Here is a 17,537-nt window from a genome sequence, read left to right on the forward strand (position 1 = left end):
GAGATGTTTACAGATATTTGAAGTATTGATCATATGTAGAACACAGAGCAGGTCCAATAACAGAGTCATCCTGCTCACAAACAGCAGTTTGGTTTCATGAGCTCACTTCCTGCAGTGATCCTCAGCTTCTCTCCAAAGGAGCCGTAACATGTGGGCTCCTCACCATGATGATGATCCCAAACACACTGAGTTCCTTCATCCACCTGATCATGTACTTATTAAATAATGTGATGGTTTTGGTGTTTTTTAAAGACTTTGAGCCTCTAAAATAACTGGTTTGGACTTTAGGGCCAAAGCTCCAACATTAGAAAGCCGTCAGTGTGATGCTTCCAGTACAACAGCACCTCTGAGTGTGTGTGTTTACCTCTAAGACTAACTCCACCCTGACATCAAGAAGATGGAGGAAGAGGACGGAGCAGCATCCAGCTGTATGTCTGTGAGGAGTGACGGGGTTACACAAACACCTCCACCTTACAGTCATGGACCTGCAGCAACAATGTAAGAACACTACTAACTTTATTAGTCATTTCAACATAACCATGACAGAATCATTGATCTGTGATTGGTTCAAACTGTTTGATCTGAGTTTGATTTTTATTGACTTGTTTTCTTGCTAAGATCTGAACTCTGTAAGTTTAAGTGAAGTCAGTGCAGCAGAATCAGAGAGAAGAGCTGAGAACAAACTGAGTTCATTCAGAGACAGAAAAAACTGGCTGATGATTGGCTGACCTGTCAGCGTTATGAGGCAGACACAATATCACAGAGGGATCAGCTGATCATATGGGTGTCAGAGAGAACTGATCAGTTATTGATGTTTGTGTTTGCAGAGGTCAGAGGTCACAGTCTCCAGTATCCAGCTGTGTGTCTGTGAGGAGTGACTGGTCCAAAGGAATACTTCCTCCAGGCTTCAGTGATGAACCTGCAGCAACAATGTTCTTCAATCATGGAGCTCAGCTGACCATGTAAGAGAGCTGCTGACTCAGAGTTCAAAGGTTGTTTCTATAAATGTTCTGCCAGTGACATCATAACTTAACCTAACACTGGTCTGTGTATGAAGTATCATTTAGTGGCAGTTGTTAAAGTTGTATAATGATGATGCTAGTTTGGGGTGTATTTTCCTGCTGATGCAAATGCATCTACTTTGCCCTTTGTCTGGTGCTTTGGACAAAGACGTCCAATGAAACTCAGAACGACACAGTTTGCACCACCAGCAGGCAGAGGAAGTGGCTGACATCCAGAAATCCTACCAGTGGCTGAACAAAGCTGGACTGAAAGACAGCACAGAGGCACTAATCATGGCAGCACAGGAACAAGCTCCGAGCACAAGACCCATAGAGCCCGGGGTCTACATGGCTCTTTTTGGGGGGGTTGTGTTGTATTAATAGTGACTTTGTTTCTTTGGACCAAAATCTTTTGTTTTTCAGTTCAGTTGCAACATTGACTAACACTAATGCAGGGGTCGGCAACCTGCGGCTCTTTAGTCCTTACAGTGCGGCTCCTCGTGGTTTGGGAAAATAAATTAGAAGTATTTAGCTGAAGTGTATTTTATTTATGTTCTTTTTTTAACTTGTAGTTCTAAATTGGAAGATTATTGTGATATTGAAATATAAAAAGAAAATTATATTTTATTATTTTTTCATCGTTCAAATAAGCGTCACACTCGTGGAAGCCGGTGTACCCGCCGAAACGCCGTGCATTTATCGAGACTTTCAGCCCCAGGTAGGCCAGTTATGGATCTTCGGATCCACATTATGTCAGCAGCTGTTCTCCACCGTGAACTACGTTAAAAACAAACACCGCTCACGCCTCACAGACGACAGCTTACAGTCCTGTAAAGATGAAAGTGACTTCGTACAGCCCCGACCTGCAGACGCTGTGCGCAGAGGTTCAGGAGCAGAAGTCCCGTTGTAAACATATCACGGCAGACCCGACGATGTTTGCATGAACACGCTTTTCAGCTTCTCTTTATTGACCACTTTTCACACACGGTTGCTGTACGCACACAGCCGGCTGTAGCTTTGCAGCTCACAGCCCGACACACACCAACACAACAGCACAGACGTTAAGGCGGCGAGGCGTGATTGCCGCTCAGGTGCGTCCACCTCGCCGCTGCAGACCACGCCCCGCCACACACATTAACCAGGTAAAATACATATTTAGGCAGAATTTTGCAAATATCTATTTTTCATCTTTCAGCAGCATAGAGCTTTTTTTCCAATTATTTTTTAAAAGTCAGGTCAAGGCTCCAAAAGCACAAAGGAGATATAAGGGTGGCGGCTCACAGCAGCTTTTGTTTGCTACATCATTTTAGTTCAGCTGGGTGTCTTTCCTTTGGTTATATTTCTTTAAGAGTTCAAATGTGTTCATTACATAAATAACATGTAATTTTCTCTGTAGCACTTCATGGATTTCATAAGCAACACACCTTAGTTGTTCACACAAAGCATAAAGGTAAAAAACAGTATATACAGTGTTATCTTCATTCTAGATGTCAAAAAGTATTTGTGGCTCCCAGTGTTTTCTTTTGCGTGGAAACTGGCTCCAAATGGCTCTTTGGGTCCTGAAGGTTGCTGACCCCTGACCTAATGGTATATTTTTTTTAGCTGGATCGTTCTATAAAAACATGAATCAAATCTGAGAAAAGTTTCCACCTGACCTGTTGAATGTTATTGAAGCCAGAAGTTTGCCTTCATACTGTGTTTCTTGCATGCCTTTTGTGGTGTACTAATTGATGTGAAATGAATGCAATGTGGTTGTGTTTGCAGAGGTCAGAGGTCACAGTCTCCAGTATCCAGCTGTGTGTCTGTGAGGAGTGACTGGTCCAGAAACAGACCTCCATATTTCAGTCATGAACCTGCACCAACAGTGAACTTCAATCATGGAGCTCAGCTGATCATGTAAGAGAGCTGCTGACACAGAGTTCAAAGGTTGTTTCTATAAATGTTCTGCCAGTGACATCATAACTTAACCTAACACTGGTCTGTGTATGAAGTATCATTTAGTGGCAGTTGTTAAAGTTGTATAATGATGATGCTAGTTTGGGGTGTATTTTCCTGCTGATGCAAATGCATCTACTTTGCCCTTTGTCTGGTGCTTTGGACAAAGACGTCCAATGAAACTCAGAACAACACAGTTTGCACCACCAGCAGGCAGAGGAAGTGGCTGACATCCAGAAATCCTACCAGTGGCTGAACAAAGCTGGACTGAAAGACAGCACAGAGGCACTAATCATGGCAGCACAGGAACAAGCTCCGAGCACAAGACCCATAGAGCCCGGGGTCTACATGGCTCTTTTTGGGGGGGTTGTGTTGTATTAATAGTGACTTTGTTTCTTTGGACCAAAATCTTTTGTTTTTCAGTTCAGTTGCAACATTGACTAACACTAATGCAGGGGTCGGCAACCTGCGGCTCTTTAGTCCTTACAGTGCGGCTCCTCGTGGTTTGGGAAAATAAATTAGAAGTATTTAGCTGAAGTGTATTTTATTTATGTTCTTTTTTTAACTTGTAGTTCTAAATTGGAAGATTATTGTGATATTGAAATATAAAAAGAAAATTATATTTTATTATTTTTTCATCGTTCAAATAAGCGTCACACTCGTGGAAGCCGGTGTACCCGCCGAAACGCCGTGCATTTATCGAGACTTTCAGCCCCAGGTAGGCCAATTATGGATCTTCGGATCCACATTATGTCAGCAGCTGTTCTCCACCGTGAACTATGTTAAAAACAAACACCGCTCACGCCTCACAGACGACAGCTTACAGTCCTGTAAAGATGAAAGTGACTTCGTACAGCCCCGACCTGCAGACGCTGTGCGCAGAGGTTCAGGAGCAGAAGTCCCGTTGTAAACATATCACGGCAGACCCGACGATGTTTGCATGAACACGCTTTTCAGCTTCTCTTTATTGACCACTTTTCACACACGGTTGCTGTACGCACACAGCCGGCTGTAGCTTTGCAGCTCACAGCCCGACACACAACAGCACAGACGTTAAGGCGGCGAGGCGTGATTGCGGGTGCCGCTCAGGTGCGTCCGCCTCCCCTGCAGCGGCGCTGCAGACCACGCCCCGCCACACACATTAACCAGGTAAAATACATATTTAGGCAGAATTTTGCAAATATCTATTTTTCATCTTTCAGCAGCATAGAGCTTTTTTTCCAATTATTTTTTAAAAGTCAGGTCAAGGCTCCAAAAGCCCAAAGGAGATATAAGGGTGGCGGCTCACAGCAGTTTTTGTTTGCTACATCATTTTAGTTCAGCTGGGTGTCTTTCCTTTGGTTATATTTCTTTAAGAGTTCAAATGTGTTCATTACATAAATAACATGTAATTTTCTCTGTAGCACTTCATGGATTTCATAAGCAACACACCTTAGTTGTTCACACAAAGCATAAAGGTAAAAAACAGTATATACAGTGTTATCTTCATTCTAGATGTCAAAAAGTATTTGTGGCTCCCAGTGTTTTCTTTTGCGTGGAAACTGGCTCCAAATGGCTCTTTGGGTCCTGAAGGTTGCTGACCCCTGACCTAATGGTATATTTTTTTTAGCTGGATCGTTCTATAAAAACATGAATCAAATCTGAGAAAAGTTTCCACCTGACCTGTTGAATGTTATTGAAGCCAGAAGTTTGCCTTCATACTGTGTTTCTTGCATGCCTTTTGTGGTGTACTAATTGATGTGAAATGAATGCAATGTGGTTGTGTTTGCAGAGGTCAGAGGTCACAGTCTCCAGTATCCAGCTGTGTGTCTGTGAGGAGTGACTGGTCCAAAAACAAACCTCCAGTCTTCAGTCATGAACCTGCAGCAACAATGTTCTTCAATCATGGAGCTCAGCTGACCATGTAAGAGAGCTGCTGACTCATTTACGGGTGTTTGAAATTCTGTGACCACTTTGTAATTTTAGTTTATATTTTTAAAGTGTTTTTATTTGTAGTTGCCTGTATTTTTATTACACTGTGTGTAACGTGGTGGTTTGTGCTGTTTGGGATTGTTTTGGTGTATTTGTGTCAGAACATCAGATAAATGATTTCATCACATTTTAAAAGAAAGTATCAGGATAATAATCTGAACTGAGTCATCAGAAATAGAAAGATGGTCTCAACAGGCCACTGAGCTGATCTCCAAAGAAATGCAGAAGATTGAAGAGTCCGAGGCTGTTTATTTGTCACAGGCATCGTCATACACGTACAACACAGTGAAATGTGCTGAGCTGCTCCTGTGACTGGACAAAACATTAGAAACAATCATTAAATGAAATAATGAAACATTGTGCAGATGTAATGTTAAAGTGCTTTGTGCCACATTAGCACAGCATGTACTGACAGAGCAGTGCAAGCAGAACAAAGCAAATGAGCAAAGTGATGTAAACAGAGTAACTGAACAGAGTGAGCAGAGTAATATCAGCAGTAATGAAGCAGCAGGATCAGTGTAGCAGCGTGTGACGTCATAATGAATCAGGTATGATCTGAAATATGACAGTGAGACAAGAACATGATGTAAGGTCCTGTTTAAACCCTGATGGTGATGCTATGAGGGGAGCATGTTCTGATTTAGGACTTGGATGGTCTGAGGATAGAAACTCCTCTCTGTTTGTGTCCTGATGGTGCAGAAGCTTCTGCCTGATTGGCTCTGTGATGAAGGCTTTTACTGTGGAGTTTGTAGGCTGATCACTCTGTGTTTAATAAGACAGGCAGGAACAGCAAAGGAAACTTGGATTCTGAACTCAAACACAAGTTTCTCCACTTTGACTTTTCTCTGTGACCATCAGAGCTTCTGCACAGTGTCATCAAATCTGGATGTTTGTCACTGACAGTCAATGATTTTAGTGATAAAGAAATGTGTTCACAGAGGGAGGAAGAGGAAGAGGAGTGGTGTCTGTGAGGAGGAGCAGCTGTCCTGCTGTGCTTTGTGTCAGGACGTCCTGAAGGATCCAGTCTCTACCAGCTGTGGACACTGGTTCTGCAGACAGTGCATCTCCTCATACTGGGACCAGTCTGCTTCATCAGGAGACTGGTCCTGTCCCCAGTGTGGAGAAAGATCCAGAAGCAGAGCTGGACTGCAGACAGCCAGTCAGAGCAGCTGTGTACAAAGTAAGACTGAACATCTGTCTGCTGATGGACTCATTTCTGAAAACTGGACTTCTTGTTGTTGTTCAGACATTGAAGAGTTTTCTTTCTGTTTTTCTTTCTTTCAGCAGATGTTGGTCTGCAGGAGGTTTTAGATGAACATAAGATCAGTATGAGGAGGAGATGTGAACGTGTGACTGAAGGAAGTGATGAAACAGGAAGTAGAACCCTCCTCAACAGGATCTACACTGAGCTCTACATCACAGAGGGACAGAGTGAAGAGGTTCATAGCCAACATGAGGTGAGGCAGCTGGAGACAGCTTCCAAGATGGACGCCCTCCATGACACTCCAATCAGGTGCCAGGACATCTTTAAAGCCTTACCTGACCAACAGAGACCCATCAGAGTGGTTCTGACCAACGGCGTGGCTGGTGTTGGAAAAACCTTCTCAGTGCAGAAGTTCACTCTAGACTGGGCAGAGGGCTTGGAGAACCAACATGTCAGTGTGGTGGTTCTGCTTTCATTCAGGGAGCTGAACCTGATCAGAGAGGAGCAGTACAGTCTTCTGGAGCTGCTCCATGTTTTCCATCCAACATTACAGAAGGTCACAGCAGAGAAGCTGGCTGTCTCTCAGCTTTTGTTCATCTTTGACGGCCTGGATGAAAGCAGACTTTCATTGGATTTCACCAACAGGAAGCTGCTGTCTGATGTCACACAGAAGTCATCAGTCAGCCAGCTGCTGACAAACCTCATCCAGGGGAATCTGCTTCCCTCGGCTCTCGTCTGGATAACTTCCCGACCTGCAGCAGCCAATCAGATCCCTCCTACATGTGTTGACAGGCTAACAGAAGTACGAGGCTTCACTGACGCCCAGAAGGAGGAGTACTTCAGGAGGAGATTCAGTGATGAAGAGCTGTCCAGCAGAATCATCTCCCACATGAAGACATCCAGGAGCCTCCACATCATGTGTAGAATCCCAGTCTTCTGCTGGATCACTGCTACAGTTCTGGAGCACATGTTGACTACAGAGCAGAGAGGAGAGCTGCCCAAGACCCTGACTGACATGTACTCACACTTCCTGCTGGTTCAGACAAAGAGGAAGAAGAACAAGTACCACGAGGGACATGAGACGAGTCCACAGGAGCTGACGGAGGCTGACAGGGAAGTTCTTCTGAAGCTGGGGAGGCTGGCGTTTGAACATCTGGAGAAAGGAAACATCATGTTCTACCAAGAAGACCTGGAGCAGTGTGGTCTGGATGTGACAGAGGCCTCGGTGTACTCAGGAGTTTGTACAGAGATCTTCAAAAGAGAGTGTGTGATCTTCCAGAAACCAGTCTACTGCTTTGTTCATCTGAGCATCCAGGAGTTTCTGGCTGCAGTCTACATGTTCCACTGTTTCACCAACAGGAAGTCAGAGGTGCTGAAGAACTTCCTGGGAAAAAAATACAAAGAGTCATCTCTGGATGATTTCCTTAAACGAGCCATGGAGAAATCCCTCCAGAGTAAAAATGGCCACCTGGACCTGTTTGTCCGCTTCCTTCATGGCCTCTGTCTGGAGTCCAACCAGAGACTCTTAGGAGGTCTGCTGGGTCAGACAGAGAACAGTCCAGAAACCATCCAGAGAGTCATCAAGAACCTGAAGAATAACAAGAAGTTTAATTCCTGTCCTGACAGAAACATCAACATCTTCCACTGTCTGATGGAGATGAACGACCTCTCAGTACATCAGGAGATCCAAGAGTTCCTGAAGTCAGAGAACAAATCAAAGGAACTCTCTGAGATCCACTGCTCAGCTCTGGCCTTCATGCTGCAGATGTCAGAGGAGGTTCTGGATGAGTTTGACCTGCAGAAGTACAAAGCTTCAAAGGAGGGACGACTGAGACTGATTCCAGCTGTGAGGAACTGCAGAAAGGCTCGGTGAGTCCAGATGTGATCATTACATCATTGATCAGTGTCGGTTAATAGTTTAATGTTTAAATTAAAAACACAGTCCTTGGTTATAAAGTGCTTTACAAACACCAACATTACGGCTAACAGCTGGATTCTCCTGTTTCAGTGCAGCTAGCCAAACAACAAAGAGCCACTTGCTGCTAAAGACAGAGTGAAAGTGGACGGTATATCCTCCATTCTTCATGTAAAACACATGCAATGAATTGTAATGCACCATCTGTGTTTACCTTCATGCAGTTTTCTCTTTATGGTGGACTTGGATATTTAAATGTTTACCTCCTGGAGAGTCTTGTTCACTTGATTAGTTTTTGTGAAGGGGATTCTCCTCACCCCGTCTCCAAGGGAGACACCAGCTACCCTTCAGAGAAAATGTATTTGCCCCACTGGTAACCATGATCTGGTTCTTCCAGTCACTGCCCACAGCTCGTGACCATAGGTGAGGGCAGGGACGTAGATCGACCGGTAAATTGAGAGCTTCGCTGTCAGGCTCAGCTCTCTCTCTCTTCACCACGACAGACCGGTACAGTGTCCACCTCACTGTTACCGCAGCAACGGTCTGTCTGTTGATTCCTGCTCCCCTCCCCCTTCTTTACACGACCCTGAGATACTCAGACTCCTCCACCTGGGGCAGGAACGTCTCTGACCCAGAGTGGGCACTCCACCCTTTCCCAGCTGAGGACCATGGCCTCAGATGCTGATCCTCATTCACACGGCTTCACACTCTGCTGAGAACAGCTCCACTGTGAGCTGGAGGCCATCACCTGATGAAGCCAACAGAACCACATCCTCTGTGAAAACAGAGACCAGACTCTGGCTGTATCCCAATTCAGGGTCTGCAGCCTTAAAGGACGCATTTTAAGGCCGATTACATCACAGCGACGCGACGAAGGTCGCTGCTCGAAATGCGGCCCTCAAATGCGTCCTTAATTTCGCTGAATTTTAAGGACATGGCGGTGTAGACTTCATATAGTATACTACTATACTATACACTATTATTAGTGTAGTATACTACTATACTATACACTATTATTAGTGTAGTATACTACTATACTATACACTATTATTAGTATAGTCTACTATTATACTATACACTATTATTAGTATAGTCTACTATTATACTATACACTATTATTAGTATAGTCTACTATTATACTATACACTATTATTAGTGTAGTCTACTATTATACTGTACATATCTGTTTTTAACAGGGAATCTTGATCCTGTTACATTTGACTTCTGTTGAGCTTCTTGAATTGTCACCTTCAGTTCCTTTCATTTACTCTTCCAGTGTCTTTGGTTTAAATGTATTTACCCTGATAACTGCATATGAAACAGTTCACCTCTTGTCACTCACTATTATCTGTTTGCCATAAAAGTGTTGGTGATGTGTTGGGAGAATCATTATTTTCAGTCTCTTCTTATAAACATAGTGAGGCAAAGATGTGGGTCGTGGTCCCTGATAATCAGATGTGTCTGTGTTCTGTTACATGTGACGTTAGAGAGGTTTTAGTGGAGATAAAAACAGGACCAACATCACTCGTGACTGCTTTCCTGTCTTCACAGTGTGTTTACTGGTGGAGCTCGTCCTCCTGTTGCATCTGTCACAGCTGTTACGCTCCTCTGTGACTCCTCCTCTGTCTGCTGTGACGCTGCAGGAGTTTTTGGTCATGGCGTGTGAATAACTGCCGAGGTCGGCTAGGACGACGCCACCACTCGTTGTCAGACCCTGTCACGCTGTCTGGTGTCATCTTTAGCCGAGGTTATTAAGAACTTCAAAATGAAACCAGTCTCTGTTTTCAGTCTCCGCCCTCTTTTGCAGCTTTGAGCCAGGTTGTAACACCTGTTAAAGTCACCACCTGTTGTGACCGGGGAGTGAGATGAGTGTGAGAAAGATGAAAACAACGTCTCATTCTGACTAGTTACTGGGAACTGATGTGTGATGATGCAATAACAAAGATGACTGTTTCTATGATTTTCTGTTTTCTTAATTGTTTTTATTGATGATAAGGACAGGCAGAGGAGATTGGATGGATTTACTTTGTTTTATTATTTTGCACTGAAATGGAGTCCAGTGTACAGTCCTTGGCGTTGCACATTTTAATATGTTTTAGCTGAGACTGTAGTGGGCACTCTTTAAATGTCGGGTCAGTTTGTCACGTTAGAGCCTATTTGTGCCTGTTAGTGCTGACGATGACTTCAGACCGAGCTGACTGAGGGGTCTAAGCTCATGATGCCACCAGCAACACCCGGGTCATGCTGCAGAGTTTTCAAACCCCGCTGACACTCGACATAATTTACTCAGGTTATATCAGGTGATCTAAGAAAGGCCGCTTAGAAAGAAAAGCGAGTGCACTGCTTTAAGTTTCTTGAAGATGTTTAATCCGAACATTCAGCTTCTTCACTTCTAAAACCAAAAAGTGGAGAGTCCCAGATTTTAATCCTAGTGGGAGTGTCCCTTAAGAGGGTCGCTGACCAACTATTGATCATGTGGCTCATCACATGAGCCAAGCTGTGAAAAAGGGTGTGGGTGATTATCAGCAGAGGTTTCGAGAGATGAAACGTCTTCAAGAAACTTAAAGAAGTCACTTTTCTTTCCAGGCTCCTTAGATTACCATGACTGTATGATGAGAACCTACACAGACATATCAGGTGAAGTTTTCAGTGTTTTGGTTCAGTTTAATGTAAAAATGGAGATGAAACACATATAAAGGCTGGTTTACACCACTGAGCCCTGCTCTAAAACACTGACACAGATCTGTCTGTGAAGCTGGCTTTAACAAATAAGAGCTTAAAGTTTTAAAAACGTGTTTAGCGCCAAACTGTCCACTTTACTGTCTGTAGCAGGAAGTGGCTGTTTGGCACTGAAACGGGAGAATCCAGCTGTTAGCCGTGATGTTGTGTTTGTAAAGCTCTTCATAAACGAGGACTGTGGAGGAGGAGAGCCTGTGTGAGTCAGGTGGTTCACCGGCCGAGTGTATCAGCGGCAGAAACAGCTGATCAGCGCCGTTTTATGCAGTAAAATAATCTTTCTGTTCCCAAACACATCCACACAGTTTGCAACATAACAGCCCACTACATGCACATCTCACCGCAAACATGCATAAACCTGAACATAAAATATGTCCTGTACCTGTGTGATCTCTTTAAGTAACTCACAGAATATCAACACTAACACCACAAGTTTGTTGGTATTTTAACATTTTAACCATTGATTTTGAATTAAAACCAACAGTTAATATATTTTTACACCTGAGGAAAGAGCAGCAGAAATATTAGGACAGATAAATCGTTCTGTCTTCAGTCTCCATGAACAGCATCAACATCCTCTGGTGAAATTTCTCTTTCCTCCTTAAAATATATTAAATGTCAGTTTAATTCCAGATTAATGGTTAAAACATGTATGTCACATATGAACATGAGGAAATAAAGAAAAGTGACTGATTCAGTTCCATATATGCTCCAGGGAGGCGTTAAGGTTCATTAAAATTGTTCAGTTATTAAAGTTTAATCTGAGCCGAGCTGACTTCCTCAGGAACAAATAAACACCGAGATAAACTTCACCTTACAGATATAATCTAAATGAATCATATCCAATCTCAGAGAGTTGACAGTCAGCTGTGTGCTGGGAGACATGTTTGTCTGCAGTGTACGAGCTCTGACCGCTCCCCAAAAATGTCGGAGTGAATACATTAATATTAAAAGTGTAGCTGGTGACACAGAAACAGAGGATTTAAGAAGTTTAAGTGTAGGTCGGGTCCACACATGTCCAAACACCTGTGCGTAGTCCTGCTTGTTACTCAGAAACGCACACTAATAAAATGGCCATAAGGCCAAAGCAATGGTTTTGACTGGTGTTGACCCCGCCCCCACCCTGAGTGTGGATGCTGAGAGAAGGGCCAGCTGTGAATATGAGGCTGTGGGAGCAGATGGAGAGAGAGTATGTCGGGGTATCCCAGTACAAACTTTACTGGGGTCAGAAATTAGACAGACTCCAGTTCCTTTGTTTGATTTATCTAGTTTGATGTTAGGAAAGAGATTCATGAGATGGAAAAACCTCCCAGTCTACTGAGATTCAGAAATGATTTCTACACATGGAAACTCCCTGAGTGGGAACAAAGAGTGTCCTGTCAGGAAGAGCATTTGGAATATGGATGTTGAGGATGTGACAGTGCCTGAAATCCTGCTGCTGTTCTGAACCATAGTTTCTGATCTGAAGGTCAAACAGAGTCATGATGGTTGTTTCTATTTGTTCCTTTTTAGTTTAGTTCCCCTGAAATCAGATGTGATATCAGCAGCTCTGAGTTCATTCATCATTATTGTCCAGTGATGACATTTCTGCTCCGTTTGGTGACAGTCAGCAGATTTTTCCTGAGTGTGGACGTGAACAGTCGTACCTGACAGCAGCAGGTAGCAAACAGAGATCATCTTTCCAGCTGGAACTCTTCACTGAGCTGAGCTCATTCAAAATGTTCTGGATTCAAGACAGGAAACAGTCCACATGTGTGTCTTCACTCTGACTCTGGATCAGATCTCAGTGACAGACTGTGGACATTATGGAAGCCTAAATGTGACACCATCTTCCTCCTTCATCTGCAGATTAAAGCCAAACAAAGATTCTCATTAAAAGTCTGCAGGTCTGAGAGAGACTCAATCGTTGTGTCATGTCAAACACAGTAAGAGGAGCTGAAGCACAGATGTGAAGAGCAGATGTTCATCAGATTATGACCTCACTCTGTTTTGTCTTCATATACATTCAGTCTGTGTTTATAATGCAGACTTTCTGCTTTTATAATAACATATTTTATATTTTCTGTAATCTCAGACTGGCTGACTGTGGACTCTCAGAGACTCACTGTGAAGTTGTGGCCTCGGCCCTGAAGTCCATCCCCTCCCATCTGACAGAGCTGGACATTAGTAACAACAAGCTGCAGGATTCAGCAGTGAAGCTTCTGTGTGCTGGACTGGAGAGTCCAAACTGTCGACTGGAGACTCTGAGGTGAGTTCACTGACTGCAGCTGTTGTTGTGTTTCTATATTTCAGGCTGCAGAGACTTTGAGCTTGTGTGGAAACAGACAGAGAGAAAAGAAAGACATGAATGTCAAAGCTAATAAAGGTGAAGTTAGGAGCTGTGATGATGTTCATGTATCAGAAGCTGATCGGGCTGCTACAGAGACGACCCACACAGCTGCTGTGGTGAGGTTTGTGTTAAAGCAGAGGAACACAGGCCCAAACATGACAGCAAAGCAGGATTCAGGCTCTGTGAGAGGATTTCAAACAGAAGCTGGAGAAGAGAAAGGACTACAGAAAGAAGGCAGCTGAGACCAGTCCAAGTGTTTCCATGGAGCCCAGTCTAACATTCATTTATACACTAACGTACAGAAGTGAACAGGAAAATGAATCCATAGTTTCAAATGTAGAAATAGTTCTCAGTTCATTTACAGAGTTTAATACAGTTCATGAGGAAATGTTCAAAACAGCAGCTGAGAAGAAATCTGCTTCACAAAGTTGGATCCAATTCCAATAGTTTGTGATGCACTTGAACGCAGCGTGAGCAGTTCACTGCCTAACCCCACAGAGACTGTCAGTCTTGACTTTTCTTTATTTCTATTGGCTGTCAGTGAGATTTCAGAGCAATCAGAGACTGTGGGTCTGTGTATGAAGTATAATTCATGTGCAGTTGTTGAAGTTGTAGAATGAGAAATAGCAGTTTGGGGTATTTCCTGCTTTCATTGTCCTGCTTGAAAATGTTTATTGACGTGTGAATTCATTCTTCAACGCTCGATTCTGCCTGAACAACGTGAAAACTTTGCTTTTCTTTGTGTAACACAATTCAACGCACTGAAGCATCGACTTCTTTCATTATTACACAACAGCAGACTGGTGTCTAATAAACAGTGAATGATGCAGAAACAGATGTTTGAAGCTGTTCTTGGAGTACACTGAGAGAGAGAGAGCTGTGCAGGCAGGAACAGCCAAAGTCAGAGAGAATTCATGAGCATATTGATCAAACGTGAAGCAGAGTTTGGATCTTCTTTTGCTGCTGCTTCACTCAGTTTTGGTTGGAGACAGATGAAACCTGCAGCTTCAGGATCTGTGAGCTGTCCACTTTCAGCCCCGACGGTGTGTCCGTGTACGTGCCGTGGAGTGAACGATCCACGCTCTGTGTTTCCATCTTTGTGTGTTTAGCTGCTCTCATTTACTGTTTTAGCTGTTTGCTGCTTGTTGAAATAGTTTGTGAGCTTTAACCTGAGATTCTGGCAAAATACATTTATATTAAACATCGATTCAGGATTGAATGAATCAACATCGTTTTATTCAAATTAAAACCATTTAAATGGGAACATGAATTTTTTACAGCCGCCTCTAATGCTGGGTAATGTCAGCTGGTCCATGTGCAGCTGGCTGTGAGGCTCAGGGAGCGTCTACAAAGTGCAACACTGAAAGAACATCATCCATAAATATTGAGTAATAACTGGACTCTCATACAGCGAGACTCAAATGCCTTTAAACATCAGCTTATCCTGCTGATCCAAGTCCAACACTGAGTTTGTAAAAACATGTTTGTCAATCATTTTGTTTGGTTTCTGAGGAAAATGATTCAATAACTTGCTGCTAATACACAACATTTCATCATATTTCCTCATAACCCTCTTTTGTCTGACCATTTGATCCCATTTGAATTTGCAATAAAGGATCCACAGAGTTTGGTGACAATAATGACAGTAGATGTTTGTGTGAAAGTGCTGGAAGCAAATGAGTGTGTGATGTTCTTTCAGTGTTGCACTTTGTAGACGCTCCCTGAGCACTGGTCTCACAGCCAGCTGCACATAGAGACCAGTGTTGTTAGTCCAGGTCAGAAGATGACTTGTTGGAATGAAAATGAGCTTGTAGTTTGTCTGCTTTAATAATGTGACTGGAAAAAGGTGTTGGACTTCAAATATGTCCATTTCTGTCACACTTCACCTTTAAAAGTGAAGCCATGTGGTTCCTGGAAGGAAAAACACGACTTTTTCAAGTCTTTGTCCTGTTTTTATGAGAAATGTACGACTTTAATGTTCATCTTTTTTTTTTTTAACTCAATTTTTATTATAATTTACAACATTACAACTTGTACTTGTCAATGTTCACAAGTAGGACAGTTACAGGAACCGCAATGCAGAAATGTAGATTAAAATAAGAACTGCAATTAGGAAGCACAAAACAAAACCCAAGAAAACAAACAAACAAACAGACAACAACAACAAAAACAAAACAAAACAAAAACTTTATGTAATATTAAATAACATGTGACAAACTTAGCCGTAAATGGACAAAACGAAACAGACCTATGCTAAATTATTGAAACAGTAAAGCATGTATGGGTCGCCAACGCTCAGTAAACAATTCTCTCTGAATCCGCAGAGCAGATGTTATTTCCTCCATCTGGTAAATTTCTCTTGCTTTATCAATCCACATATTATATGAAGGTGGGTCAAGATTCAGCCATTTAATAGTGATACACTTTAGTGCTGCTGTAAGATTCTTAAGAGATACTTTTTATTTTTTCCCACAAAACCCTTTGGTAAGACTCCTAAAATGGCTAACTGTTGGTCTTTTGTTAATGGTTGTTGGAAAACTGTACTGAGAACTTTAAATATGTCATTCCAAAGTGAGCAGATTTTTGGGCATGACCAGAATATATGTGAGTGGGTTCCTAAAGAAGTACCACAATTTCGCCAGCAGGTGTCAGGATTTGTAGGCTTCATTTTGGCAATTATCTCTGGGGTTCTAAAATATCTCATGACCACCTTCCATTTAAATTCTCTCCACAGCCCAGAATTAGTCACCAGATGGGCTTCACCGAACACCTCTTCCCAGGTGTCCTCTGAGATTTGAGTGCCAGTCTCAGCTTCCCACCTTGCCTTAATATCCAAAGTTGCATTTGTATTGAAACTCATAAATGTGTTATAAAAATGACTGATTAATTTTGGGGAGGAATTACTTTGAAATATTTTTAGAAATATTTCCTCAATGGCTGAGGGCTCCAAAACTTGCCTCCATTCTTTATGTTTTGTCAAAAAGCTTCTTAGCTGCAGAAATCTAAAAAAGTCAGAAGAAGGAAGCCGAAACTGACCTCAACTGTTCAAATGAGCTCAGGTGCCCATTCCTCACAACATGACAAAGTTTATGAAACCTACTATGTGACCATGCTCTGAAGCCAGAGTCTTCCACAATAGGAGAAAAACCCTGCAGGGAGGAGAGGCTTGATAACATTGAAATTTCTTTTGGAAGACCAAATGATTGTTTGATTCTACGCCAAATCTTTAGTGTGACCCTCGTCCGTTCCCCCATATGCCCAGAAATAATATTTCAGGTTTGGAACAGCCAATCCCCCCTGCAGCTTTGACAGTTTTAATCTTTGGAACTTGATCCTTGGGCGTTTGCCTTGCCATATAAATTTGGAAAAAAGTTTATCTAAATTATCAAATGTAGAGTTGGGAATGTTTACAGGCAGCATTTGAAAAAGGTCTAGAAGTCTTGGCAATACATTCATACGTACACTCTCGATCCGACCCAAGAAAGACAGAGACAGGACTGTCCATCGCTCTAAATCTTTTTTTATTTTTGCAACTATAACTTCATAATTTACTTTAAACAAGTCTGATAATGAGTGAGGAATTTGAATTCCTAAATACTTGATACCTTCGTCTGGCCATTTAAAGCCACATCGCTCCTTGAATGTTAGTGAAATGTTTCCTCCTATATCCATTGCCAATGTTTTGTCAATATTAACTTTGTAACCAGAGAGGGAACCGTAATAATTTCTCTTAAATGAGGTAAACTGACTGCAGGATTTGAAATGTATAAAAGTACATCGTCTGCATAGATGGACAATTTATGCTGTTCTCCATTAATTGAAAGGCCCTGAATTTCATGTTCTTCTCTAATCAACTGCGCCAGAGGCTCAATACTTATATCGAACAGCAGGGGCGACAGTGGGCATCCTTGTCTACGCCCACGTTCCAGTGGAAATCTGGCTGATATTGTTCCATTTACCCGTACAGCCGCCATTGGGTTGGAATAAAGAATCTGTATCCACTTAATTAAGTTTGGCCCAAATTTGAATCTTTCAAGTGTTTGGCCCAAGTACTGCCAGGAAACCCTGTCAAATGCTTTTTGCGCATCAAGAGACAGAATCATTGTTTCTTCTTGTTTGGTCTTGTACAAGGACATTAAGTTCAACAATCTACGAAAATTGTCCCCATAGTGCCTTCCTGCAATGAACCCCGTTTGATCTGGATTTATAACCTGTGTAATAATTTTACTAACTCTTTTGGCTAAAATCGTGGTGAGAATGTGTGAATCAGTATTAAGTAATGAGATTGGCCTGTATGATTGACAGTTTGTGGGGTCCTTGCCCTCTTTATGGATTACGACAATTGTAGCATCGTTCCAGGACGACGCCATAGTCCCAGTCTCCAGAGCGCAGTGGTAAGCTTTCAGTGATAAGGGTGCGACTTTGTCCTTAAGTTTTTTTATAGAA

General features: G+C 42.6%; 1 protein-coding gene across 1 annotated transcript in view; it reads left to right on the top strand.

Annotated features, from left to right (window-relative positions):
* Window positions 1-384: 384 nt before the first annotated feature.
* LOC146608838 (protein NLRC3-like) overlaps window positions 385-17,537 on the top strand; it is a 30,381-nt gene continuing 13,228 nt past the window's right edge. The window contains exons 1-8 of the mRNA XM_085348882.1: window positions 385-498; window positions 828-962; window positions 2,766-2,897; window positions 4,708-4,839; window positions 5,846-6,087; window positions 6,192-7,980; window positions 12,837-13,010; window positions 13,891-13,896. Of these exons, the coding sequence (XP_085205008.1) occupies window positions 398-498; window positions 828-962; window positions 2,766-2,897; window positions 4,708-4,839; window positions 5,846-6,087; window positions 6,192-7,980; window positions 12,837-13,010; window positions 13,891-13,896 (2,711 nt within the window). The 5' untranslated portion in view covers window positions 385-397. The remainder of the gene's footprint in view (window positions 499-827; window positions 963-2,765; window positions 2,898-4,707; window positions 4,840-5,845; window positions 6,088-6,191; window positions 7,981-12,836; window positions 13,011-13,890; window positions 13,897-17,537) is intronic.

This window comes from Diplotaxodon limnothrissa, linkage group LG23 (assembly GCF_057381915.1).
Source record: "Diplotaxodon limnothrissa isolate DT_005_m linkage group LG23, D_limnothrissa_male_GT1.1, whole genome shotgun sequence".
In the NCBI taxonomy this organism is placed as follows: Eukaryota; Metazoa; Chordata; class Actinopteri; order Cichliformes; family Cichlidae; genus Diplotaxodon; species Diplotaxodon limnothrissa.